General features: G+C 45.9%; 1 protein-coding gene across 1 annotated transcript in view; it reads left to right on the top strand.

The window, feature by feature from the left end:
• PLPP3 (phospholipid phosphatase 3) overlaps positions 1 to 27,545 on the top strand; it is a 79,612-nt gene extending 52,067 nt beyond the window's left edge. The window contains exons 3-6 of the mRNA XM_028511250.2: positions 1,557 to 1,837; positions 2,249 to 2,306; positions 12,991 to 13,167; positions 25,597 to 27,545. Of these exons, the coding sequence (XP_028367051.1) occupies positions 1,557 to 1,837; positions 2,249 to 2,306; positions 12,991 to 13,167; positions 25,597 to 25,716 (636 nt within the window). The 3' untranslated portion in view covers positions 25,717 to 27,545. The remainder of the gene's footprint in view (positions 1 to 1,556; positions 1,838 to 2,248; positions 2,307 to 12,990; positions 13,168 to 25,596) is intronic.
• Positions 27,546 to 27,878: the final 333 nt, after the last annotated feature.

The following is a 27,878-nucleotide window of genomic DNA, read 5'->3' as shown; positions in this document are numbered from 1 at the left end:
AGCAGAGGAAGTAGCTGTTCTCACTATTGCACCTGTTGGCCCTGGGCCCAGCTGGCTCGCCCCGCCTTGTATAGCCATCCTATCCCCAGACTTTGGCACCCTTGAAGACTTGGATCAGACCCCATGCCTTGATGCCTTCCCTCGCTGTGAAAAAATAACAGGAGACTTTGGGAAGGAGTGCCCCCATATATCCGTCTATTGCTTCCCTTGTGGTTGTGAACATGCTCTCTGCTCTCTGAAAGGGCAAGTGTGGCTCATCCTGCCACGTGAGGGAGCGTGAAAGGGTCTTTATGATGAGTGATGAGCTGAACATCACTCTCCCTAGACTGTGGTTGCAACAAGGAAGTGGCCAGGGCTGTGCTGTGGAGTTAAGACAAAGGCAGCAGACTGTGTGGTTTGGTGCATCACCAAAGCAGAATTGGTCCTCTCTTGCATAGGCAGCATAAGGAATCAGCTGACCCCACATTCTTAATATGAAACCAGGCAGCTTCAGTTGAAGTTCTTCCCATCTCTGAGCCTCAACTGTATCTATCATGGTTGTTGTGAGGATTTCACAAAATAAAGTATATGAAAGCAACGTCTGGTATGAATCAGTAATCAGTGGCTCTGGTTTTTTTGTTTGTTTGTTTGTTTGTTAAAAAGTGATAAATGTCCCCTGAACATCAAGGAGGAGACATTGTGGGATGGAGGGTAAGGGTATGAAAATCAAGACTCACTTGCTGTCCTCCAGGATTGAAGGGACAATGCAGGCAGACTTGAGGAAATTCACGAACACTGAAGGGCATTGCAGTAAAAGTTCCCTGCTGTGTAAACCAGCATTCATTTCATCATACCATACTTCTAAAAAGGGAAATGGAAGAATAACTTCCTATGACCCAGTTCACTTATTACATTTAAGCCCACAAAGCTGCAAAGGTGTAGAGCCTCCTTTTGTGGAGAAGGAAACTGAAGCTTGGAGAGGTTAGGTTATTGCTGAAGGACACCAGGTAGGTGGCAGAGTCTGGGTTCAAACCCAGGACTTGGTCTTGGGTATTTGCTCTGTACTACAGAAACCCCCACCGTGGCTCAATGGTGGCACAAGGCTGAGGCCCTTTGTAGGGTTAGATTGTTGTTGGTGACCCTTTACCCTAAAGCCCAGAATCCTCACATTTGCTCAGATCCTCTGACATCCCAACCACCCTTAACTATCCTTGAGTCTTCACCTAATTGTATTTTATACAGCTAAGTTCTTATTTATCTTTTTACTTTCTTAAGATATGTATATGTGTATATATATATAACAATATATTTAATTGTATGTTTTTCTTATTATAAAAGTACTGTATGGCCATGTAGGACTTTCTTGAAAAGGGGAGATAATGACTATGTTAGCACTTTGAGCTTTCCTCCTGTGCGTATTTATATCTTTACATGTCTTAAATAGGAAATTGGGGTTTCCTACATTATAACTTGCAGTTAATACTGAACATTCTCTTATGTTAGTAAGTGTCCTTTACAGCATCAGTTTTGGTGATGTGTCTTGATACTGCCTAATTCCCCTATTGGTTTCCTTTTAGATCATCACAGGGGAGTTCTACCGGATCTATTACCTGAAGGAGAAGTCCCGGTCGACGATTCAGAATCCCTATGTGGCAGCCCTCTACAAGCAAGTGGGCTGCTTCCTCTTTGGCTGTGCCATTAGCCAGTCCTTCACAGACATTGCCAAAGTCTCCATAGGACGCCTGCGTCCTCATTTCTTGAGTGTCTGCAGCCCGGATTTCAGCCTGATCAACTGCTCTGAGGGCTATGTTCAAAATTACAAATGCAGAGGCGATGACAGCAAAGTCCAGGAAGCCAGGTGAGACACCATCTCTCATGACTGTGGACACTCCTTTGCTGCAGGCAGTCCAGTGAGCATGTTCTAAGCACCTACTAGGGGCCAGGCCCAGTGCTGGGCTCTAGGTTTGATGGTTAAGTATGGCAGAGTTCTTGTTCTTGAGGAAATCATAGTCAAATGATTGGGGTAGATACATAAATAAACAATCATTACACAGCATTTGTAAGTCCATGCATTCATTCATTTGTTTATTCATGCATTCACGGGTGCCTGGGAGATTTCAGGCCATTTGTCTCAAGCTCCACAGAAGACATACAAACAAACAAGATAGTGCTGCTCTCAAGGTCACAGTCTAGAGAGGGAAGACAGGCAGACACACATAGCTCAGGAATGTGAATATGGCCCCTTCATGGCCCTCTCTTGCTCTTGCAGGAAGTCCTTCTTCTCTGGCCACGCCTCCTTCTCCATGTATACGATGCTGTATTTGGTGGTAAGTACCTGCCCCTGATTCCAATATCCAGCATCTAGTCCCAGCTTAAATCCCTTCTATATATAAAACCCCCAGATTGGTTAGGGACAGATTTACTGTGAAATCCTTGAAAAAAAAGAGATGAGCTAGAAAAGTTCTATTCTGAGCTCAGCCACTGCCTTAGCAGAAGTTGTTTTACTTGCTAGGATTTTCTCATTTTTCAAATAAAAATAACATATACCATAGCTGCTTGATAAGTATTGTGTATCCATTTTGAAATTATAAAGTGATAAAGACACTTGCATGACATTTTATGGTAATAAGCATTGTTTTCTGCAAATCCATTAACTCAATTGCTGTTACAAGAACCTTATGTCATATGTAATATTGTTTCTGTTGTGGGAAAGGATTACCAATTAAGACTCAGAGACTTCAAATGAACTGCCAAAATTTACAGACACTAAAACTGTCACTCTAATCCAAGCCTTCTGGCCACATTCCTTGTAGTGTTTACACTACAGAGGAGGACCTTGGATCTTGCTGGTCCTCCTCTGTATTCTTCTTATGGAAAGGCTTGAAAACCCATCACCCAACTACATAGAGTGATTTCTGGTTTTACAAAATACTTGTGCATACATGAGCACATATGACCTCATGATAACACAGTGAAGTACAAGCTCCTTATCCCATTGCTGGGATCCAGAGACGCTAAGTGGCATGTCGGAAGTCCTTCAGCTGGTTCTGGAGCCGTGGTCTGAATCCCCATGCTGCCCTTCCCACGGCCGCGTCTGCTCTGACTCCCTGGAGACCTTGGGACTGTGCAGGTGAAGTCCCCGCTCCCCTCCAGCTGCTGCACAGACAGTGGCTGGTCTGTTCCTCTTGGTCAGTTAGTTAACCAGGGTGCCCCTGCCTTTCCCCTCCCCTGAGTGAGGCCCAGGTGCCAGGGCACCTCCTGCTTCTGGCAGCTTTGATGGAGCTCAGAGTGAGAAGTCCCTGAGAAGTCCCTGAGAGGTCAGACATAGCTCAGAGGAGCGTAAGCTGTTTTGATTTTGTCTTCCTTATTTGGGGGAAAAAGAAAACAACATGATTTGGAATTGGAGAAAATGTCAGGGGTTTTTTGTTCTGTTTTGTTTTTCCCCAGTCCTTTCCCAGTTTGGAGGGCTCTGGATACAGAACTAAAAGCGGGCCCCCCATTTATAGAAACATTGAATGTGGATTTTATTTATTTGTGAATAGAACTTTCCTCCATTCTTCATTTTTGTTGTTGTTTTTGTTTTGCTCTTGGAAAGGATAATTTAGCAAAGATATTTAGTTTCCTGTTCCATTTTTACATCTCACCCTAGGCTGGAAGTAATTTTACAGATCTAATTTCACTGTTTTGTAAAGGTGCTTAAAGGAGTAGATATGTGTTCGTTTTTTCCAGATTTCTTCATTTTTTTCCAAGAGAAAAACACTAAATCATTTTGAAACCAACACTGTGCTCTGTGCTCCACCTCTGCGAGAGGCACAGGTGCCGGCGGGCGCCTGGTGCCTGTGTGTGCCAGGCACTGCGTGGAGCTCACACTGTGATGTTCATTCTCCCATTGGGTAAACCCAATGGAACGCATTGTGATTACCCTGCTTTCAGTTTAAAAGGAACCAACCAACTTTAAAAAGTGAAGCAGTAAAAGTTCTACATCTAGAAAGAGGCAGAAAGGGTACTTGAAGGCTAGTCTTTATGATCCTGGCATCATTTTATGGTCTTTCCATTGTATTACAAAACAAAACAAACCTCTGCAGGACAAACTTAAAGAATATAAGCCCTTGATGCTAATTTTAATTCCACATGAAGGCAACCCGCCTTACTTCTGATCTGCTCTAATGGGGGAGACGCTCCCCTCACCGCCCCACCTTCCCACTCCTCAGTCACCTCCTCACCAGCTGTGATTTCAGCAAGTCTCTGTCGGGGTAATGGGTGAGGAGTAGATTTTGATTGAATGTTTATTTGCATCTCTCTGCAGGAGGAAAAATTGTAGTGCTGTTTATATTTCTGGAAGGAAGGAAAAGACGGAGGTGGGAGGGAGGAAGAATGGGAGAGGGGAAAGGGAACGAGAGAGGAGAAGAGCCTCCTTAATCCTTCCTCTCCTAAGCATATTACTACACACACTCACTCTTGCAAACACTGCACACTCTCAGGAACCCTTGTGAACATACACACATTCAACCTTCACGACTCGCAGACACCCACACAACAACATACAAACGCAGGCCCTATTTTCAGATTGAAGGTTATCTTGCCTTTAAACAACCCCTGAAGCTAAGAGTCAAAAAGCAGGGGCCATGCTCTTTGCCAGGATTCTTTTTAGATGATATTACACAGAAGTCCCAGCCTTTGAATGCCCAGTTTGCAAACTTTCTAAAGCAAGTTTGAAGAACACCATTGCTGCCTGTCAGGGCCAGTGGAAAATCCTGCCATCGGTTAGTCAGAGAAGCCTTTAGACCCTCTCCCCAATGCTTTCACATTGGGCTTCAGGAAGTGCTGCAGTTGGGTGCTTTTGTTAGCACAGTCTGTGATGCCCAGCTTCCCTGGGGCCTTGGGGAGCATCACATTTGAACCAGCTGGCTGTAGCATTAACAGCTATTGCCTTTAGAGTCAGGCAGGCCTGGATGCTTCTGGCCATGGCAGTGACTAGCTATGGAACCGTGAGTGGGTTGCTTAGCTTTCAAGTCTCAGTGTACCCATTTATGAAGTGGAGACCATCATTTCTATTTTACATGGTTATTGCCACTTTTCTTCTCAAGATTTTCCCCTTCTATCAAATGAAAGAGTGAAATTAGATGGTGTCTATTTCTATCTAAATCGCAGTGGGTCTCTTTGAAAGAAGTGTGAACTACCTAACTGTTGACGGGAAGCCGCCAGGGAACACTGAGCCCCACATCACCTCAGTGCAGTTCAAAGAGAGCTGCCTGCTGCAGGCGCTGCCTTCCCTGTTCCAGGCCTTCCAACGCCCACTGCCGTCTAGAGCTGCCCGTGGCTCTGAAGGGCATGCCATATTGGGCTTTGACTTGTAAAATGGTTGGCTTGGAAAAACCATGCCCCAAACACCAAATTATCTCTGGGCATGGAAGCGTAAAGGGAAGAAAAAAACCTCAGAGACACAGACAACAGCCTGGTGACTACCAGAGGGAGAGGGGAGTGTGGGGAGGTAGAAGCAGGCAAAGGAATAAATGGTGATGGGAGGAGACTTGACATGGGGTGGTGAACACACAATACAATAAACAGATGATGATTGTACAACTGAAATGTTTTAATTTTATTAACCAATGCCACTCCAATAAATTCCATAAAAATTAACAGAAAGAAAAGAAAAATATCCCATAGCTTATAAGCATAAGCAGCACTTTCTACCCCTGAGCCCTGGCTTAACCCCCAGAGGACCACTGCTGGGTTGGTCCTGCACTTCCACGGTCAGGGACTAAAGGCGACTTGGCTGTCTGGCTAAATACCAACACCTGAGCAGGCACCGATTCATGTAGCATACCTGGTATTTCCTCTGTTGTGCCAGGCAGTCTGTCACCTTCTGTGGCTGCTGAGATAAATCAGACCTGGGCCCTGCCCTCCAGGGACTCACCTATGAATCCCACATTCAGCATCCAGCATGTATTTAGTGGGTGACTGTGACTGTTACACGCCAAGCACCATGCTGAGGGTGGGGATATGGAGATTAGGAAGGCCTGGGCACAGTCCTTGAAGAGTGTGGTTGAGAGAAGCCGGCCGACCATGACAACAGTGTGGTTCACTGGTGCGGGAGGGGCCTGGGGATGTGTAGGTTACCATGGAAGTTCAGAACTGTGGCAGCTAGCCTAAGGGCAGGGTGGCTGAAGTCATGGAAGGCTTCCAGTAGGGGGAAGGTGGGAGGCTTGGAAGGACTCCCTATGTGTAGGTGAGAAGGAGGATGGTGATTTGAGAACTGCAGGTATGCGGTTCAGTAAGCATTGATGGCTGGTAGGAAGCAGGGAGTGGAGGGCGCTTTGAGAGCTGAGGAGAGCTGTGGGATCACAGGCCCAGCTTTTCCTTCTGCAGCTCTGGTCAGGGAGCACGTTCCAGTGGAGGCCTTTTCCTTGGTCCTGCTGTGCTCTCTCAAGGATCCACACTTTGCCCCCTCACCTTCGGAGCAGCCTTCCCTGGCCGCCCTGTTTAAAATGACAGCCCCCTCACAGATACAAAGAGCACACGGGTGGCTGGCAGAGAAAAGAGGGTTTGGGGGACTGGGTGGAAGAGGTAAAGGGATTGAAAAGTATGAATTGGCAGTTACAAAATTGTCATGGGGATGTAAAGTACAGCATAGGAAGTACAGTTAATATTGTGATGACTCTGTATGGTGCCAGATAGGTACTGGAAATATCAGGGCCGGGGGGACACTTTGTAAAGTATGTGATTGTCTAACCACTATGCTGTCTACCTGAAACCAATACAAAATGATATTGAAAGTAAACTGTAATTGAAAAAAAAATAAGAAAAATTACCACCCCCTCCTCCAGTACTCCCTAATTTCCTTTGAAGCCTTATTCTGCCCCCCAATTTCTCACCATCTGACATGCTATATATTCACTTCTTTGTTTATATCTGCCAGAGAAACTGTTAGCTTCTTTCCATTGCATTTAGAATTGTGTTTGTCTCCTCATCGCTGGCTTGGTAGATCACGAGGGGCCTGCATGGTATAAGCCACTAATGACCGTTTTAACTGTGGTGCCCGTGAGAACTGCTAATGTGTCAGAGGGTACGCTGAATATCAAGGAAATGGGGAAATGGCTGTACGCTGACAGCCGTGTTCTGTGGCCTGTGGTTGTTAGTCACGGAGGTTTGGTTCAACATGCTGAGAATCCTGGAACAGTGGGGTCTGGTGCACCCGCGAGGCCTACTCACAGATCCTGGGAGTGTGTGCCAAGACTTTGCAGGAACAAGATTGTTGTTTGCGAGGGAATCCACCATGGTGCCAGATGTTTGTTCTCTTTTTCCTCTCTACTTTATCCTCTTATCCATCCATCTGTCCATCTGTCCACCCATCCATCCATCCATCCATCCTTCCAGTGATAGCGACCTGTAATTAGACCTTGTGTAAACAACTGGGGACATCAAAAGAGCCCCATTTTGTGTGGAAAGCCTGAAAAGCACAGAACTGCAGAGCCGTTGGGTAGGTTCTCTGTCTCAGGATGGGCCAAAGCATTGGAGCAGAAAGGAAAGGGTTGTTAACTCTGCTGTGAGGTGACCTAAGTCAGTTCACAAGCCCTCCTTAGCTTAAGATCAGGTCAGAGATTCTATTCTTACAAAGCTGTGCACTTATATTTCAGACATGGGTGTTATAAAAGTGTGTGACAGGTAAATGAGAGGAGCCTGAAGTTCCGAATGTCCCGTGTAGATTGTCCTTTAGTCCAAGACATCTGCGTAGTCTCCTCTTTTCTCCAAAGACAGAAGTCCAATAAAAAAGGCCCTAATACTTGGTGTGCAAAGCACCAATTACCTGAGGAAGCCAGGTGGGTCTGTGGTTAGAGCTATGGACTTAGGGAGAGGCAAAGCTTATATCATGACTCTTTGTTACCTTGAACAAGTGACACTGCCTCCTTTGGCCTTGTTCTCTTTATCTGCAAAATGGGCACAATGGTGTCCACCTAACGGGTTAATGTGACAACGCAGGCTATGTCATCTGAAGTGCCTAGCACAGTGTCTAACATAGTGCTCAGCAAAATGATAGTTTCTTTTTCTATCCCTGATAATGATAGAGAATGAGGTCTGATTCCCTTTTAAAGGAGGAGGAAAGTCAACTAAAAATTTCTCTTTTGTCCTGTAAGTAGTTGAATGACTTGCCAGAGAGAAATTCCAGGTCTGCGGCACATAGACTAGTCACCAGGCCCTGAACCAGAGCCAAGTGTGGGCCACTGAGGAGATGAGAAAAGGGATAAAGTTTTCCCTGTGGGTGTCAGAGATCTGGACAGACTTCCAGGAAGAAAGCAGGCAGGGACAGAAGGAAGGACAAAAGCCTCCTTTTCACTCTCAGCACAGCTGTCCCCAGAGTGATGGAAATGAAGTGAGAGGACAGTACAGACCTGTTTCACCAGTATGCAAATCATGTAATGAAACTCAAATGACTTAGCAAAAATGGAGTGTTACTCACCCCACATCTAACTCTGCTAGTTCAGACTGGAGGAGCCGGATTGAATCCAGCCAGAGCTTTCTAAGGAGGTTTTGTTGGAATTCCACAAGATCCCAATTTTGGAGCGAGGACCAGGAAGAAGAGAACTCCATTCATGGGGTGTGTTCCCTGTGCTGGGGACTTCAGGCACACATCATGTGGTGGTGGGGCAGGGGTGCTGGCAAGGAGCAGAAGTACCTATCTACTGCAATCTACCTCATATCTACAATCAGCAGTTAACAATGAGAAGAAAAATATCACTACTAAAAAAGGACTTTAAGATTACATTTTTTTTTCGTGAAGGAACTTATTTTATTCATGTCTGTGTCTTTCACAGAGTTTTGAATAGAATAGATGCTCACATCTATTCTTGAATGAACAAATCTCCTTCTATGAGAAAGCAGAAATTCAGAGAAGCAGCGTGACTTGTCCAGGGTCACACAATTGGTATGCAGCAAAGACAAGATTCAAATCTAGTTGCTCTGATTGCAAGTCAAACACTGTCTGCTTTCTGCATTGTCACACTGGTGGGTAGGAAGTACATTCTCCCAGCCCAGCCGGCTTCCCACAGATGGGGAAGTGCAGGCATATGGGACAGGACCTCAGAGCTGCTGACCAGTATGAAAGGTCAGGGTGACTTACTTCTTAGTTTTCTCTCCAGCTCTACTCACCCCATTCCTAACCACTGTTTTCCAGGGTCCTAGGACTTTGATGAAGTCCCTGTAGGAATTTTGATTCTAGGAAAGTCTCCTTGCTGTTTGGTTTAGGACTAGGACATTACATCCTTGTGGTCAGAGGTCTGACTTCCTGTCCTGAATTAGGGGTACCTGCCATTGGGGAGTGACAGTGAATAGGGCCTGTTGACCCACAGAGTGTCCCCAGGCTCAGGTTTCCAAAGGAGCAGGGCACTCCAGAAAGGTCATGATTGTGGGGAGGTCTAGGCCTCTGGCCTGGAATGGCTCCTGCGAACTGGGCCATGAGCCAGCAAAATTAGCAGTTTGATTGGTGTGGGGTGGAGGGAGTTACCAGGTTCTTCAATCAACCTTAAAGCCTTTGTTGCCAGCTAACTTCTCAAATCAGAAGTAGTCACTGGGTAGAAGGTCATTGTGTAATCTTTCTTTAGCAATTTACTTGTTTTGGTGAAATCAAGCACAGTCATTGAGTAAATCTCATTTACCAAGGCAAAGGGGTGGCGTGGATTCACGGAAGAGTGCCTTGCATACCCATCTGATGCTAGGCAGGGTCCTCCTGTGTTGTCTCCTCGGATCCTGGCAACCCCGAGATTGGGGTACTGTTCAACCTGCTTCAGAGATGGCGAGATTTGAGAAATTAAGTGACCACACAGTTAGTGGTAGAGCTGGGACCAGAGTCAGGGCTATCACCCCAAAATTCACTTTACTACCACTGTGCTTCCCCCTGAAGCCCTAGCTGCTGACACCAGAATTAGTCCTGAGATCTCGAGACATTCCTCCATAGATTTGTTAGTTACTGATGAATATGGGGACAGGGGACAAGCTTCCCTCTGCCCACTGTAATTCCGTGTCTCACTGCTTCCCAGAAAGATTCTTTCCCCATGGCTCCGTATTCCTTGCTCATTCATAAGTATTCTCTTCCTGAAGCTATTCTTAAGGCTGGTCTCTCTTCCTCTCAAGTTCCTCCCATTTTTTTTTTTTATTAAACTCCAGCCTTAAGTATCTGAGTCAGTGGAGGGGGAGATGTGTGCCTTGTCCGGTTGGGAAACCCACCCTTCCTCTGCCCCACCCCAATTTCCCAGGCCTGTGACCTTAAGTCTACATGGAAGGGGCAGGGGGAAGTTTTGGAGGATTTCAAACAAGCATTTTTTGAAGACCTGCTGATTTTTCAATTGAAGGAAATTAACAAATCTTGAAGCGACTCTGTCCAAATTGAGAAAAATGGTTAGAGAGTAAGATCATCTGCTGACTGAGCAGTATATGGAGCCAGGCACTTGATCTGTGTTACCACCACTCTGTACTGCAGTCTGTGAGACAGTGATTGCTGGACTTATTTTCTACAGGAGAAAACAGGATCAGTGAGCTTTTCCTGATGACAGCCTGTGCTCCTTCTGTCACCCATCCCACCGCATCCACTGACGAGGCTTGTTAGAGGGAGATCAGCCCATAATGGACACAAGACAAGTGGACAACTCCTTGTTCCCTGAACTTGGTTCCATTGTCCTTAGAACTTATGTTGAGTGGGAGCTACACCCACAGCACCCCTATCCCAACCCTCCAAAGCAAGGGAGCTTTTGACTTATGATGGTAGATTCTGCTATAGGGTCATGTCACCAGAACTGAGGGACTAGCCTTTGACGTGTGGATTATTTTGTATGGTACTGAGTGCCTTGCTTAAAACTATTTAATTTTTCACCATTGCTTACAGCAGCATTTCTCAATTGGGACTCAGCTGGGACTCGACTGGTAAATGTTCTGTAAAAATTATTGTGACAAAAGTAAGGATTTAGTATATTACCAATTTTTTTTGTAAGATCTCTATTATTCCATGTGGTACGGTTTAGGAGAGACTGACCTACTAAATAAAGACCCAGTTCCTTAGTTTGACATCCGATGCCCTTCACGAACAGCCTATGCTTACCGCTAGCCCGTTTCTTCTCATCCACCCTCTTCAGCTGTACCGAGCTACGTGAAGTGCTGTCGGTGGAACTCTGCCTAGAATGCACACCCCTCACTGCTATCCCCTTACCTGCTAGCAAACACCTATGCATCTTTAGAACTCAAGTCAGATATTTCTTTCACTTAGTAATTGACCCTGGGCCCCCAGCTTCTTTCATAGTTCCTGTCAAACCCCTAAGTGTACTTATTTTTGCTTTTATGTATCCACTCCCCCCACTGCTCCCCGACGGTTGTATGATCCATGGGCAGGAATTGTAACTTCTCATTTCTATGTCCTTAGCACATATCATACTGCCTGGTTTGTTTATTTATAACTTAATTTTTATTTTAAAGTTTTTTTTCTCAAAATTTGTACAAGATGTCCATGGGACTCTGATTGAATTTATGTGCCATTTAATGAGTTTATAAGTTAGGTATTCTTACAAATAAAAGTTTCCTAACAAATAAAATTCTAGCCCTCTATTTAAATTATCCTTTATGTCCCTTATTTCATACAGGCTATGTGGTTCTTTGGAAGCAATCACTATTTATTTAATCATCTCTGCTGTTATGCTGATTTTTTCCTCTTTTAGATCTTTAACTGATTATGTTTTATATATGAAGAACCATTGATTTTTATCACTTATTTAGCAGCCAACAATATTAATGCATTCTCTTTATTATGTTTTCATTTGTTATTCTTAAATTTCCAATAATACATTCATATAATTTCATAATAATTATAAAGTTGCCTGCTGCTGTCCAGGCCTGGGTTTTTTAAATAGTCGCCCAAGTGGTGAGGAGTCAGTGCTAGACTCTCTTCCGACACGGACTCCGGAATCTTCCACTCTTCTGTCTCCTCAGGATAGGCCACTGGCACGCTTTTCTTCCTGGCCACCAAAAGGAAAGTGTCCATTTGTCTCAGGAAGGGCAGAGGTCTATCTTTAGGCCATAAGCCCCCTCCCCTTGGCTCTCTTCCCCTTTCTCCTGGTCTTCCCGAGGGCTTTGCTTTGATTTGTAGTCGGAAGTTCCCCGTGTCCCCTTGCCTCTTCCCCCCTCGTTTCCCAAGTTCCCACAGGAACCTGGGAAGGAGGTTGTGTCCAGAGGTTAGAACGGAAACTGCAGCAAGATAACTATGGGGGACAATGCCCAGCTGACGTCATTTCAGCTTTTTTGCTTCAGCCAGAGGTGTTTTTTTTTTTTCTTTCATTTTTCTTCAGGTTACTCTCTGACCCCACCCAGCCCCGTGTCTGTCAACTTCTGTTTGAAAGCTCTTTGGTATTGTCTGGTCAGTTTATGTGTTTCCTTATTTTCTAATTCAAAATCCAGAGTCCCGAGCAGTGACTTAGAAACTTGCCCTTTGATAGAGTTGCTTTCTTCCGAAGCAGAAGCATCTCCTTTGTGACTCACAGGATAACCTCACTCGTCTTTACTTCCATGGCAATCCTAGGAGGCAGGCAGCGTAGGGAATGCATAGCCATCATCTCCGGGAAAACACACAAATGCGTTAAATGTTATCTTTTGTAAAAGGGAAACTTCTAGTAACCCTGGTTACTCTCCTTAATTAGTTTCAATCAAGAAGTAAAGAAAAAGAAACTAAACATTTATTAAGTGTCCAGTACGTGCCAGGTAATGTGTCAAGGCCATTGTCATGTAATCTCATCCTCCACTCTCTCTGAAGCTGACCTCCCTAGAAAACCTCCATTTTTCAAAAATTTTTATTTTTTTAGTACAGGAACCAAGGCTCAAATTTTAAATAACTGGCTTGAGGTCATGTCTAAGTTGAATGCTCTTTTCACATGATGCCAAACCCAAGCTATAAATGTAGCATGTGTCAACCCGGTGTTCTAAGGCTGGTGAATGGTGAGTCACTTAGTATCTCTTCATTTTATCTCCTGCCTCCAGCTGTACCTCCAGGCCCGCTTCACTTGGCGAGGTGCTCGTCTGCTCCGGCCCCTCCTGCAGTTCACCCTGCTCATGATGGCCTTTTACACCGGATTGTCCCGCGTATCTGACCACAAGCACCACCCCAGTGACGTCCTGGCAGGATTTGCGCAAGGAGCCCTGGTCGCCTGCTGCATAGTAAGTAGCATCTTGTCCTCAGTGTGTAAGCAGAGCCCTAGACTGCTGCTTGGAAGACATTTCCAGCTCCGTGACCAAAGCCAGGGAGCTCTCAGTCCCTGTTTGTGCTTGGTGCCTGAACAGTCACCTACTCCAGGACCCCTGCAGTAGAACAAGAGTAATGACTGCGTCTTTCAACCCTGTGTGCTTTCACCCAGCAGGGTCTGTACATCCTCTGCTCCACAAATAAGGGCAGATCTGGGCTTATAAAATCTTGCAGTTGGAAGAGAACTTAGATGCAGCCCGATTCACTTTATCTATGAGGACATTTAGGGTTTGAGAGGAGAAAACTTGCTCCAGGTCACATGCACATCTCCAGAATCATAGTGCTCAAATGCTGCTTTGGCGGACACTTACTATTTAGTAGAACTCAGCTTCTTGGAAAAGTGTCTGTCCCACAGTGACCTGCGGTCAGAAGAGGGAGTTTGGTGAAGGCTAAGGCCTCCCTCAGCCCGAGGGCCTTACCCATCAAGTCACAGAACTCCTGAGAGAATGGCCTTGGGACTGGCCACATTCTGATTTGCTCCAAATGAATGAGCTCCCCTTTTCACATATTGATCCCAGTGAGGATAGGATAAGGTATTCCATCTCTGGGCCTCCATCTCCCTGAGAATCTCTGCTTTTCCTGCCTGCTAAAAGTTTTGAGGGGCATATTCAGCAAACATGAATGAGTACTTATTCTGATATTGTACCTTCCTGGGCCCTTCTCAGGGGAACTCCCCTGAGTCTAGCAGGAACCCCCAGAATGTAGTAATGACTAGATGTGTGAGCACCACACATATAGGTTGTATTGTTGTTAGTATAACCCTTGTTCATACACAATAAGAATCACAGACAATGGGAAATATAGACCATCCCCTGTCCTCTCCTAATTCCTAAGCCTGGCTGCAGTCCCATGTGCCCTTACAGCCACCTCTCTCACTGTCCTCTACGACAGCATTTGTCCATGCTGAAATTGTTGGTGTGTGTCTCCTTTTAGAGTGTGGATTCCTTGGGGGCGAGGACCATATGCCACATATTTGCTATTATCCCTGCCTCACCAAGGCCTCTCAGGGATCCTTGCTCCATGTAAATAAATGCACCGTTAATCGGCAAAAAGCTAGAGTCAGTGAGGTGATGTGTCCTTCCCTGAGAGCACCGCACGGGACATTCTCCTGAAGCAGAGGGATGGCTAAGGCACAGCCCTTGCCCCCCAGGAATGTGAGTCTAGTCGCTCCCACAGTCAGACCACGCGCAGGAGTGACAATACAGCGTGCAGCTGTCCTGGAGACAGGGACAGGGCACTTTGGCAGGCAGCCGAGGGACTGACTCAGTGCAGTGGGCAAGGAGAGGGACGAGGAGTGGGGCAATCAGTGTGGACACCGCAAAGAAGTAGCATCTGAGCTGCTGGCCAGCCTGGCATGTGAGTCCCAACCTCTAGAGGGTTGGCTGTTTTGGTGTCTTTATTCATTGCTTTTTTCCCATCAAGGCCAGAGGGGAGAGAAGTGGGGGGGGCGGGCAGCGGGAGCAAGCCGGTAATGAGAGCAACTGTCACTGACCAGCTTGTTCTCTGATGCTTGGTCCTTTCATATAGAGTGACAGTGGGGGATGGGTGTAAGCACCGACAAAGGGCAGGGTAACCCTTTGCTGACTGTGCCCTTCTCGGCAGGGGGAGGCCCACAAAGCCTGCAGTTGTGTTTTCCTTCTTGGCGCCACTGCCTTAATTAGAGTCTCCTGCACCCCCAATTAAGAAAAAAATTAAAAGACTGGGGATCCTCGGTAGCCTTCCCCTCTTTTTTCTCCTGAGCATTGGCCATGAACAATTAGACAGTGTCCAGGACAGCAGGGGTTTATTTTCAAGAAAGGAAATGATTTTTTATATTGTTTGGCTCTGGCCTACTGTAGCACAGGATAGGAATTTGGTTCTAGCATGTGTAAAGCACCTACTCCATGCTAGCACTGCTCTAGATCCCTTACCCATTGTCTCCTTTGAGGCCCACAAAGCCAGTTTACAGATGAGGTGACCGAGGCTCAGAGATATGACTGAAGTCACCCAAGGTCAGAGCTAGTTGACAGCTGCTCCCAGGTGCTCTCTGACTCCACAGCTTTGCCCTCTGTGCTTGGCAAGGATGGATGGTCACTGGAGCTGAGGTCAGCCAGAGTGAACCTGAGGCACAAACAGCATAGACAGCTGCTTAACGGGGCACACTTTAAGGGTGTCACCGGGCCTTCCCAACCCTGTGGGCTGACCCAGCCATTGCCCCGAGTTTGAAAGCGGGTTTTACATTGCTAAGGTGGTTCGGAAAGGGGTGATAAATGCCTTTCCCCGTCTTTTGCCCCCTTAGCTGTGAACACTTGGGGGCAAGGACTCTATCTTATTTATCATTTTTCTCCAGTGCCTAACACCCAGCCTGGCACTTGGAGCTCATGGTCCTGACTAGCTTGGAATCACAGCACTGAGTGAGCCACTTCATTTAAGCCATCTGAGAGGCCAGGGCAAGAAGCCGTGGCTAGTCAGCAGAAGAGCTTGGGGATGCTCAGCTTGCAGAAAAGAAGGCAATGGGTCCTTTCTCATCATAAGATCTGTCATCCAGGTTTTGATTGGGAGGAAGGCAGAAGCAAAGCTTGGGACTCTGGTTTGAGCAGAGATGGATCTGGGAAACCACAAGGCCATCTGAGGATGCTGTTTGCCCAGGAGAGGGAACTGTGAGGAGGCTGAAGGATTTCTCACACACTTTCTCAGAGTTATGCAGCATAGCTCTCAGCCTAGGCAGACCCCTATTATGCTTGTGTCTTATAGAACTTTCCCCCAAGAATCAAGGTTGTCTGTTCTAGTGAAGTCCCAGAAAAGCCAAGTTCTCTTCTCACCTGTGAATGGGGCTATATTGAATGGATCTTGAAACACAGAGGCATCGCCTGAGGTTAGTTAGGAGGACTAAAAGAGGCAGGCAGTGCAGTAGGTTACAAAGCCACAGCATGGGCTGCCAGGAGACCCAGAGTCCATTTCCCACTCTGCTTGATAGCCTCCTAAGCCAATCTTCAATGAACCCCCATTCACTTAAAGCAGAGTGGGAACTCTGCTTTTCTAGAATAACATTTTCTAACATGTGTTGAAAACTCGGTGTGCCAGCCACCATGTTAAATACTTTACATAGATCATCTTCAGTCCTCCCCGGGCCCTATATTGAACCTTATAGTCACTGAAGAGATAAGAAAACAGGGACTAAGAAGGTTTAAGTTACACGGAGAGGAAGCAGAGAAGCCAGGAGGGGGTTCCACACAGATCCAAGCTGCCTTTAAGGGCCTCATCTCCTGCTCCCCTCCAGGCACACCGAACTCGACAGTGTTCTCCAGCTCCCTGAGCTCACCTGACACCCTTTGATGTAACGCTGCTCCAGTTTCCCCTCATCTCTGATGAAGCCTTCTGTGTTTGTTTTCCTTGTAGCAAATCACCACAAAACTAAGTGATATAAAACAACAGAAATTCATTTTCATGCAGTTCTTGAGTTCAGAATTCCAAACTGTCTCACTGGGCTGAAATCAAGGTGTTGTCAGGGCTCTGTTACTTCTAGAAGCACTAAGGAAAAGCCATTTTCTTGACTTCCAGCTTCTAGAGGCTGCCTGCAGGCTTTGGCTTGTGGTCCCTTCCTCCGTCTTCAAAACTAGCAGCATAGCATCATCAAATCTTCCTTCTATCATCACATCTCCTTCTGTGATTCTGACTCTCCTGCCTCCCTCTTATGAGGACTTTTATGATCACATTGGGCCCACCTGGATAACCCAGGGTAATCGCTCCAATCTCTCCGTATCTCAAGATCTTTAACTTAACCACATTACAAAGTCTATTTTGCCATATCAGGTAACGTATTAGTAGGTTCTGGGGATTAGGACAGGACATCTTCAGGGGCCATTGTTTAGCCTCCCACAACTCCCTCAGTCTTCTCTGAAGACAGAATTGTCTGACTTTCTTCTAGTGCCCCCAGTGCCCCTTGCATGCTTTTCCTGCTATGCTATTCATCCTGGTTCTATCATAATTGTCTGCTCATATATCTGTCTCCCCAGCAAGACTGCGGGTGCCTGAATAGCAGACTCCATGGCTTAACTTTCTGGTCATTCATTCTCAGTGCCTAGAACAGTGGCTGACACACAATAGGCGCTTGATAAGCATTTGTTAAAGAATGAATCATGAATTAGCTTGTGATCTCAGGCAAGACACTTCCCCTCCGAGCTAAATTTCCTCAACTGTGAATTGATCTTGGAGGCCCTACAGCTCTTTGACCTTCCCGCGCAGAGATCCTTAGGCGTGGCTGATTTTGTAATGTCTGGGCTGGACTTGCTTTCTCAGCTGTAACCATGTCCCTGAAAGCCCATGAAGACAACCTCTACTCAGGGATCATGACATGTCTTTAAGCCCCCAGTGCGTACAGTGCATCACGCACAATGATGGCTTAGTCACTGTAGAGTCTAGGCACCAGGCCGTGACAGCCAAGCACTTTTTTTTACAAGGGTCATGTCACAGCAAGCAGATGTGTTTAGACAAAAATCACATGCCAAACAGAAGTAGGTCTGGTTTCCTCCCCACACTGCTCTTCAGTTGAACCCTTTTCAGACAGAGAAGACAATGGCACCCAACACAGACAGAAAACCCACACAGTGTCATGGACTCAATACTAAGACATGGGCACGTAGGGTCATATAGGCCTGTATACTGATTCACACATGCAGGCAGAGGTACACAGGACAAAAGCAGAGAGCCAGCACCCAGAGAGACCCAGAGTCACACAGGCAGATTCAGTCATACCCAGACACACAGACAGACAGGTCAGGGTAAACACAGGCATATACTAACCTTCCCAGTGCCACCCCCCACACCAGCACACACACAGTCACTTCTATCAAGATGTGAACGCTTCAGCTGCACTCACCATGCCCACTCCCTGGAGTAATCCAGGGACTGGGATGAGGGGACAGACATCAGTTCATTTCCTGTCTTGTGACAACTTGCCTATCTGGTCACCTCCTCCTTTGACCCTCTAACAGATGGCAAATTACAGGACCCTGGGAGGGGGTCAGGGCAGGGCCAGGCCGCCATTGCTGTGGGTTCAGTAGAGGAAGCAGCTGCTTGGGAATTTCATAAACACACAGCAGAGCCTTTCCTGGTTTTCCTCTTCCCCCGGGGTGGGGCTCTGCTGGCAGTCGCTCTTTTGTGTGCTGCTGTCTTCCTCCAGGATGCAGGGAAGGGCGAGGGTGCTCTTTGTCTTTGCCCCAGTTCAGAGAAGAGACAAGCGAGAAGGTGAATATGAAGACGAGTCCAGTGGTGACATCTCCCTCAAGAGGAAACTGGGGTCCAGAGAGGGCATGTGTGACATGTGTGGGACACACAGTGGCAGAAAGGAACCAGATCCTGGGGCCCTTGATTCTATCTCAGAGCACTAAAATAATACATTGTAAAACATGCTTGGTCTATGCCATGAATTTGTGAGATCTCGTTCTCTTCCAACCGGAGAGATTATCTATTCCCACTGATTTATTCCACTCTGCCTAGGCACAGGGGAAGTGGATGAAATGACCTCCCAAATCTCTCCTGGCCCTGGAAAAGCTTAGCTTTTTGACAGTCCAGGCCCTCACTCTCAGGTGGACAAGGGTGCCAGGATTGTGGATGCGGGAAAGAGAAGGAAGCTGAGGCAGAGGTAAACGCTGACCCCGCCAGGAGAGGACGACAGTATCTTCGCATCATTCTGCAGTTTGCAGAGTCCTCCCTCCTAAATTCTCCTTTTGCACTCCCCGCTGAGATGGATGGGGTGGACAGTGAGGCAGGGACTCAGGATGTGGAGCTATATTCCTGCCACTTGCTAGTTAGGCAAGTCACTTCCTCTCAGTGGCCTTCTCCCATTCTATGAAGTACAGGTGGTAGTAACCACATGTGATGTTTGGGTTGAGGATTCAGTGAATAAAAAATGTACCATGCTTGGCACATGCAACACATTGATTGAATATGTATTGTGTGTTAAGTACTAGGCTTTGTTTAAAGATATGGCACCCAAAATAGCTGGTCCTTGAAGAGCTTAGAGTGCAGTAGCTATCCAAGGCTTGACCACAATTCATAATAAATACGTTTTACATCATAATCCAATGGAGGCACCCACACAGGACTAAAATATTTCACAAACTAAGACTTACTCTTACTGTGTGTGGTACATTACAGTGTTTTTAATTTAATTTTTTAACATGTGGTGACCACCCAATATATTGATTTTGTAAGTTACCTGATTTAGGACATGTAGTCTGAAAAACACTGATCTAGAGACATGTGAACAAACGTGCGACTGAAGGCACATATACTAGGATGGGACCCTCCCCTGGGGACAGCGGGGGCTCAAGAGGGGATAGTTCATTCTCCTTGAGGCTGTTTGAAGGCTAGAAAAAATTTCTAGAGGAGGTGATGCTTGAAAAACGAGTGGACATTTTCTATGTGACACAGAAGAGAAGGAAGGGCGTTCCATGCTGAAGGATAACAAAGGCTTGGAGATGGACACGTGTGGTATGACTTGTAATCCTAGGAATTCAAAATGATGGAACTGGTGGGATCATGGAGGAGATGGGTTCAGTAAATCGTGGCCTCCCTCACCCTTTCAGCTTCAACATGTACAAGTTCTGGGAGTGGGGGTGCTCGCCTTTGGCCAGCCCCTGTCGTCCTTGGCACCACACTCCTGCTGACTCCTGCTGAATCTAGCACCCCGTTCATAGGGCCGTCAGCCCTCTCGTCCTGCTGACCAGGAACCGTTCTTCCTGGCAGCCCAGGAGTGCCTTTCTGTAGGGTCCTTAGCAGGACGCAGATCCCTACTGTCCTTCAGAATTGCCTTCAGCTTTCTCTCCCCTGCTGCTCCTACTTTTTGTGGGACTAACTTGCTTCTTCATGTCCCTCAGTAGCAAAGAGATCATGAATGATGGTAACTGAGGTAGGATTTGAATACACATCTTTATAACTGTTTTCACATGAATTCTTATATTTCAGCCTTAAAGTAACTATGGAAAGGTATATTTTTAAGTAACATTCGCACAAAATTCACCACAAGATTGATCATCCGATGTCATAAACCTCTTCATTTCCTGTAAATTCAAGCCTAGACGAGAGCGTGACTTAGCCTGGGTCACACAGCCATAGCACTTTTGGGACTAGATCCTGACTCCTCATGTGACACTCTTTCCACCCCATCATGCTTCCTCCTCTCAGCTGCATTAAGAAATCACACAAATTCCCAATGCCAAAGGCTACTGAAAGCACTTTATTTTACTGAGGTAAAAAAGGTACTGATTGCTTTTACTGCTTTCTAAAGCACTAAAATGGGGCTGTCAAAGATGGCTTTTCTTTAGACATTTACTATTCCTCAGGTATGAGGTAAAGCCAGGTCCCAAGAATTTCTCCTGTAAAGAAAGTCATTCCTTAATCTGTACATTGCCTATCCCATTAGAGTAGGATGCCGAAAGGAGATCCCAGGGCCAGCGTGTGGGCCCTGCGGGAGGGGCAGCTGGCATCCCTGGAGTCAGAGAATGCTGACAAGAAGACATCGGTGCTTCTTTCTTTTTGATTGTGCTGACTCATTCTCCAGAATAGTCCCAGAAATTATAGGACATTGACAGCAAGTCCTAACTGTCCTACAGAAAATTCCCATTGGCCGTCAGTCTTCGGGTCCAGTTTAAACCTGGCTTTCGTGTGTCCATTCATATTCTCAGTTGTTCCTGTTTTCTCCTCTCTCCTTTTACTTTCTTTTCATCCTTTCTCTTCTTTCTTCTCTTTCCATACAAGGGGAAGGGAAAAGGAGGGATTTGTGGAGGTAGGTGCTAAACACACAAACCAGTGAAATGGCTCCCATTTATTAACCTTTCACTTGGCACTGGACAACATGCCGCACCTGTGCCTTTGGTTATGTCGTATAATCCTTTGAGCAAGCCTCTGAGGTAGGTAATGGATCCCTCATTTAGGTGTGTTGTGTGTTCCATGGGGAGTGGGAGATGGCGGCCCAGTGGTATAATAGTGATAGTCGTCATTTTCGAGGGGACTCCCTGTGCATTTCTCAGCTCCTCGTCACAGTGAATAGGACCCCTCCAGCCTGCAGCTGCCTTGTTTGTGTGTAGTCTTGCTCTGACAGAAGGTCTCCCTTGTCCTCAGTGCTGGAGCAAAGTGGACCACAGGACAGCCTACCATTGCAACCCAGGAGGAGGGCAGAACCACTTCCCCAACCCAAAATCAGAGGAAGCCAAAATATGAGAAGGCAGAGGAAAGCAGAGCTATAATTTTTTTCCACTAGAGAAGTTACCTAAACTTTAAGAGTTTTGATGGGAACAAGTACAAAGATTTGTAGAGGTGAAAACAGGAGTGGAGAGAAACTTAGCTCTCCCTGCAACACACACACACACCACGTCCACCCACTGCAGTTCTGTCCTCAACATTTCAAAAACGATCCCCTCTTCTTTGTCTATACTGCATGGTTATAGTTGAGGACTCATCCTCTCCCAGATTCTGCAAGTGTCCTGACTGATACCCCTGCCCATGGGTTCTCTGCACCCTTTCTAGCTCCTTCTCTATCTTAGATACCATCACAGTCTTAGTGCAAGGCTTCCCAACACACTGTTCTCCTGATTCAGCCTTGACAATGGCTCCAAAGGCCAATAGGATATGGTCCAAGTTCCTTAACACATCCTAGGAAGCTTCTGAAGATCTGGCTATCTCCTCCACAGCCTCACTGACTGCTTGGCCCCAGCCATGCTGAGCTTCCTGCCACTCCTGAATGTGCTGTACTCACCACTGCACCTCTGCACACACTGCTCCCTTTGCCTAGAACAAAATTCCTGGCACTCACCACCTGGCTACCTCCTACTTATCCTTCAAAGCTAGGCTCAAATATACCTCCTCTGGGGAAAGCCTTCTAAGACCCTCTCTCCTCCCCTTCAGCCTAGGTTAGATGCCCATTCTCTGTGATTCTTTAACACCTGGCTTCCCCATATCATAATCCTTAAAACTCTGCAATTGTAGTGGCCTATTTACCCAGATGTCTCTCACTGCCCTGTGAACTCTTGTAGGGCAAAGGACACTGCCTTGCATATATTTATTTTTATAATCTCAGGACTTTGCACAGAGCTAATGTTCGATAAGTGTCTACTGATTGCATTTTTCAAGAAAACATGCATGTATAAAATGCAAACAAAAGGAGAGATGGAATTGAAATCATGTATTGGGGTAGGTTAACTTAGAAGTTTTCCTGGGGCTTCGGATATAGATTTTGTGTTTGCTGAGGCTATGTATTGTCTGCTGTGTTCTTGCATCAAGGGGGGAAGATCTGTAGGCTGGGACTGGGGCCGGGAGTGGGTGTGTTCCGTAGACCGAAGATAGCTACCTAATTTATACAGACCCTCCCCAGCCTGGGTGCCTGGGTTTTCTTTCTGGGTGGAGATCATCTTCTGCAGGAAATGGAACTGCTCCAAGTCAAGATATTTTCACTCTTATTAGTCCTTTGTGTGTTCTGCTGTCCAAGCATTAGGAAGACTGAGCCCTGTTTGAAGCTTGACAGGATCATGTTTCATGATCCCAAAAAAGTGTTTGTATAACCTCAAGCCATGCTGCAAATGACATATAGCTTCGGGGGTGGGGCTGGGGGTGGGGGGAGGATTCTGCTGGACCTGACTCAACTTTTCATCTTGCCACTGGGCTGTGTGCGTGTGGTGTGTGAGGATGTGGTCTGGAGGTGTTAAATGTGCTGATAGGATCCAAGGCCAGAGTGCTTGCTTTCAGTAGAGAGGAGGTTAGAAATTTAACAACAAACATTTGTTGAGCCCCTGGTGTATGCAAGGCTTAGTGCTGAGTGCTTTAGGTGATATAGGGTGATTAGGTCCGAGGCTCTATTCTCAGGAAGCCTCCCATCTAGGAGTTAAGGCTGATCTCCAAAGTCCTGGAGACATGAGAGGGCATGGCCATCACTAGGTTCAGTGATCACTTTGGTGCCCAGGGAATTACAGAAAGGAGCGCCTTTTATTGAACTATGTACCAGACGTAGGTTTAGGTCTTCTCAAGCACATGTTGCCTCGCACCCTCTGTTATTCCTGTCTTGCAGTTCAGAAATGGAAGCCCTCGTATGCAGTAGATACGTGCTCAGGAAATTAAATTGGGAAAGAAGCCACTAGACTAAGGTGGTGTCAGGGTCTTGGAGGGGGGTATTTATTTGGGGGTGGAGAGACTGCCCCCTGCTCTGTTTGCCCTCGGCAGGTGGGATGGAGGCTGGGGAAAGACCTCTCAAATGACAGTGGTAAAAGCTCATTTGGTAGAATAAGCTCCCGGGTTGGAAGAACTGGAGTCAAAACCCAGCAATGGAGGGATTGATCGAAACCTTCCTCTGGACAAAGTGAAGGAGGGAGAGGAAGGTAATTTCCAGGTAGAAATGAGGACATGGGCTTTGTACCCTGTCAGAGGAGTGCTGAAAAGTTTATTTATCTCAACCCTGGCTGGCATAGCTCAGTGCATTGAGCGCGGGCTGTGAATCAAAGTGTCACAGGTTCGATTCCCAGTCAGGGTACATGCCTGGGTTGCAGGCCATGACCCCCAGCAACCGCACATTGATATTTCTCTCTCTCTTTCTCTCTCCCTTCCCTCTCTAAAAGTAACTAAATAAAATCTTTTTTAAAAAATTTTATTTATCTCCACATTTAACTTCAATCATGTTTGTTAGTATTTCTTCATCGGAGCACGTGAGAACCCCTTCTCCCAGCACTTATAAAGGTTCCTGCACAGGGGAGTCTGGAGCCTCCTGGCAGGGCCCAGTTCAGGCCTTTTCATTCCTGGTTCTCGGGTCTGGCTCTGGCTCGGAGACTGGCCTTCCTGCACTCAGTTCTCACTGCTCATACCTCCCTAGAAAAGACAGGGGTGCAAGGCTGGATTTTTTCCTTTGCAAATGGTACATTCGAGAGCACTCAGGCTATAAATGTATTATAATCTTACATTTCTTGGCTAATATTGCACTTTCTTATAGTGTCATAGGATTAGCTTGGCCTTTGTTTTTACAAAAAAAAACAAAAAACAAAATAGTAATTAAATATTTCAGTAGGTAATATGTAGAAACAATTGATGTGATGCATACAAAATTTGAAAGGGTGTAAAGTGTTTAGTGGTGACCAGTGAGTCAGTCTCTGCTATACTTTGTCTTCTAGCCACCCAGTTCTTCTGGGTTAATCAGCATCACCAGTTTCTTGCTGTGGTTTTTGTAGCACTTTGTTGCTTGTTGCATTACTACAGAAGGGACATTGTGGCAGTTGGTTCAAGAAATGCTCCAGGTCCTTAGTGTGTCCTGTCCCTGGCTGCTAGAGCGTGATGTTGGTGAAGTTTTATTATAAACTTCATTTTCTTGCCTAAAATGTGTCCAGACTGAAGTCACAGTGCCATCATTAATAGCAAGACCATTCCCCTCTGCAGGACAAAGCCTTTTCCCTCCAGAAAACTGTCAGAGGAACTTTGACAGTGTTTTATTCCCTAGTTTGAAACCCAGCCACATGTTTCCTATTAAATTACAGGACTGATAGGTGCCGCTTATTGCTACTTAATGCAGACTCCTGTTGCTAAATGGCCTAAATTGATGTCTGTATTTACTTTGCCATCTAATACAAAGCATAAATTTTTCTTACTCTAGTAACTCGTCAAGTTCTTGAATCTTTTATCAGAAGCTAGTTGAGACAGGAGCCATCCTGAGCCATCTTTACACCCTTGCAAGTGTGTGTTCAGTAAATGTTTCTCAGGGATTCAAGAGAGACTCGGTGAGGTTGCATGCTCAGAAGGAGGAAGGACTTGAAAGACACGATAGGCGAGTTTTCGGTGACCTTTCCTCTGGGTTAGTTGCTGACTCCCTCAGCAACGAGACCCTAGCTTCTTGACCCTTGTCAAATTGTTGATGTCAGGAAAAGTGGTCACAACTGCTTCCTTACTCCAACTCCTGCTGATAGGAATTCATAGTGGCTGCTGTCTTCTGGTTACACCCTACAGCCCTTTGTGAGGCAAGGGAAATTATCATGGATTAATGACAGACCAATTAGAACTTGCTTCCTTTGTTTGGGAACTTATCTTTCACTGCTGCTTGTTTGCCTTGAGAAATAAGGAAGTGGAGGTTGAAGACCTGGAGCACTGGGAACTGGATTCCATTCCTATCATAGCTGTGCAACCTGGGGCATGTCACAGTCCTTCTCTGGGCCTCCGTTTCCCTATCTGTACAGTAGGAGTTGGACTCGATGAGCTCTATGGTCCTTCCCTGTTTAGAGATGTATGATTTGGGATCCTGGGTTCCTAAAGTCCACATTCTTGTCACCTTTGCTTTGTTGGCCCCAAACCCCAAATGTCAGTTTCTGATTTGGATCTCTGATTTGTCCTTCTAGGTTTTCTTCGTGTCCGACCTCTTCAAGACCAAGACACTCTCCCTGCCGCCTCCTATCAGGAAGGAAATCCTCTCACCTGTGGACATTATCGACAGGAACAATCACCACAACATGGTGTAGGCACCGCCCACCTCCTGAGCTGTTTTTGTAAAATGACTGCTGACAGCAAGGTCTTGCTGCTCTCCAATCTCATCAGACAGTAGAATGTAGGGAAAAACTTTTTTACCCGACTGATTTTTAAAAGGAAAAAATTGTCTTACTTTGTGGCCTTCCAAAATAGGTAGTGTTCACCTATGTGGAAACAACAGCAAACTAACACCAAGTGCCGGAACCCTGGATGTGCAATTGGTCTAAGTGTTCATGTTCTAATGAACACGGGCTTGTTCTGGAACAAACACTAAAAGGTTTAGAATAGAGTCTGCCAGTCACCTTTGTGACCTGAGGCATCCCAGGCCTGTGAGAAAAGCTCAAATTAACATTGTAGCACATGATGTCAGAAATAGCACTGAAGCAAGAAAATAGCCATTGGGGACTCCCCTCTAATGTCTCTGTCCACACCACTCTGTCTTCTACTGTGACTTTGGTTCAGGAAGGTTGGTTTTTGGGGGGTTTTTGTTTTTTGTTTTTTGTTTTGTATAAAGAAAGAGCAAATGCTCAGTCAAATGATTAGATCCTGAATCCAGATTCTTAGACCTAAAGCCTATCACTCACTTCTTGGCCCACAGGCCAGCACCACAGTCCCTCACATTAGTGATTAGGAGACTCTTTGTGGATGAGTGAATTTCACAAATAGCACAATTTCAGAAGAAATTGAGGGTACAGGCCCTCATTTGTCTTCTTCTGACAGACCATCCTGTGATGTTGAGGCATCGGTTGCAGGATGCTGATGTTGTACATCAATCACCTGGGCACTTGCACACTCTTAGTCATGGTTAGCTTTGGTTACTGCTTTTTCCCTTGAAATCCTTGCTCTGTGCCTGCCGGGATTTCCTGTGAGGGCCCAGAGACGAGCCAAGGCGTGGCCTGCCACTGGTTGATGGAAAGCAGCCTTCCGCAACAGAGAGAGATGGTGGAGTGAAGGGGCAAGAATGAAAAATGAACCAACCCTTTGGCTACTCAAAGTCAGAATGAGCCAGAGTAGCAGATGGTCTCATGCCTGAGAGGCTGCCCTTCCAGATAACGGAGCTGACGAGGTCTCTGTGGGAGTCGCTCTTGCTAAGCTGTGTAAAGCACTATTGTCTTGGGGTTGATCTCTAGGGCAGTTCTTGGTAGGTTCTGCTGGGCAGAACACATGGGCTAAATCTCCGTAGAGAGTTTTCATCCTCTATCCGTAAGTGTCCTCCCATGTAAGGCCCACTCTAGGCAGTAGACAGGACCCCTTCTACTGAACCTTTGGGAAAAGGAGGAAGGAAGAAATGCTTTCAGATCTTGGATGCAGACCTTTCGAAGGGTTAAATGTAACCACACGGATCAACCACAAGCACATCTTTACCACAGAAGCCGTCCTGTCATTTCAACTTATAGCAAGCTATGATTTTTATATATAAATATTATATAAATAATGTATAAAACATTAAAAGTTAACTATGTAAAATATTATTTCTGAAACAATTTTAGCTATATCCACTATGATTATAAACTGTGTCTCGACCTGTGTTACTTCATTAGCTGCTTAAAAAAGCATTGAGTTAATTTTTTTAATATCAACTAAAATAATGTAGTTCTGTGGTAGACATTGTTTTATAATAAAAGAAATAACTGCAACTAGAGAAAACTGTATAAAAACATTGTCAGTATTTTTGTAAGGTTTCATTTTGTAAAGAGAATAATATTCAAAGACTTTTGTAGAATACAAAGTGAAAACTTGTATCTGCGAAACTATACTTGTATTAAATGTGCTTTTTAAATGAAAGCTCGTAACACGACTAATAAAGGAAGTTGGAAGCCTGGCATGTCTGAAGGATGTTTGCCTTGGATATATGGATAAGGGCAGGCCCGCTGCTGTGAGTGGGCTTGCCCCAACTCAGGGCCCTGCCACCTGACTGCTTCGGGGGGAAATACGGGGGTCCTCATCTGGGTCCAGCTGAAAGCCCATTTGCCAAGTGAGGCTCCAGTTCTGCTCTCATCTCAGTCTCTTCTCCTTTTTTTTTCAATTATAGTCGACATTCCATACTATTTTATATTAGCTTCAGGCGTACAACATAGTGATTAGACACACAATTTACAAAGGGATCCCCCCGATAAGTCTAGTACCCACCTGGCACCATATGTAGTTATTACAA

The sequence above is a fragment of the Phyllostomus discolor genome, chromosome 5 (genome assembly GCF_004126475.2).
Source record: "Phyllostomus discolor isolate MPI-MPIP mPhyDis1 chromosome 5, mPhyDis1.pri.v3, whole genome shotgun sequence".
Classification (NCBI taxonomy): Eukaryota; Metazoa; Chordata; class Mammalia; order Chiroptera; family Phyllostomidae; genus Phyllostomus; species Phyllostomus discolor.
This window is presented reverse-complemented; position numbering and strand designations above follow the sequence as displayed.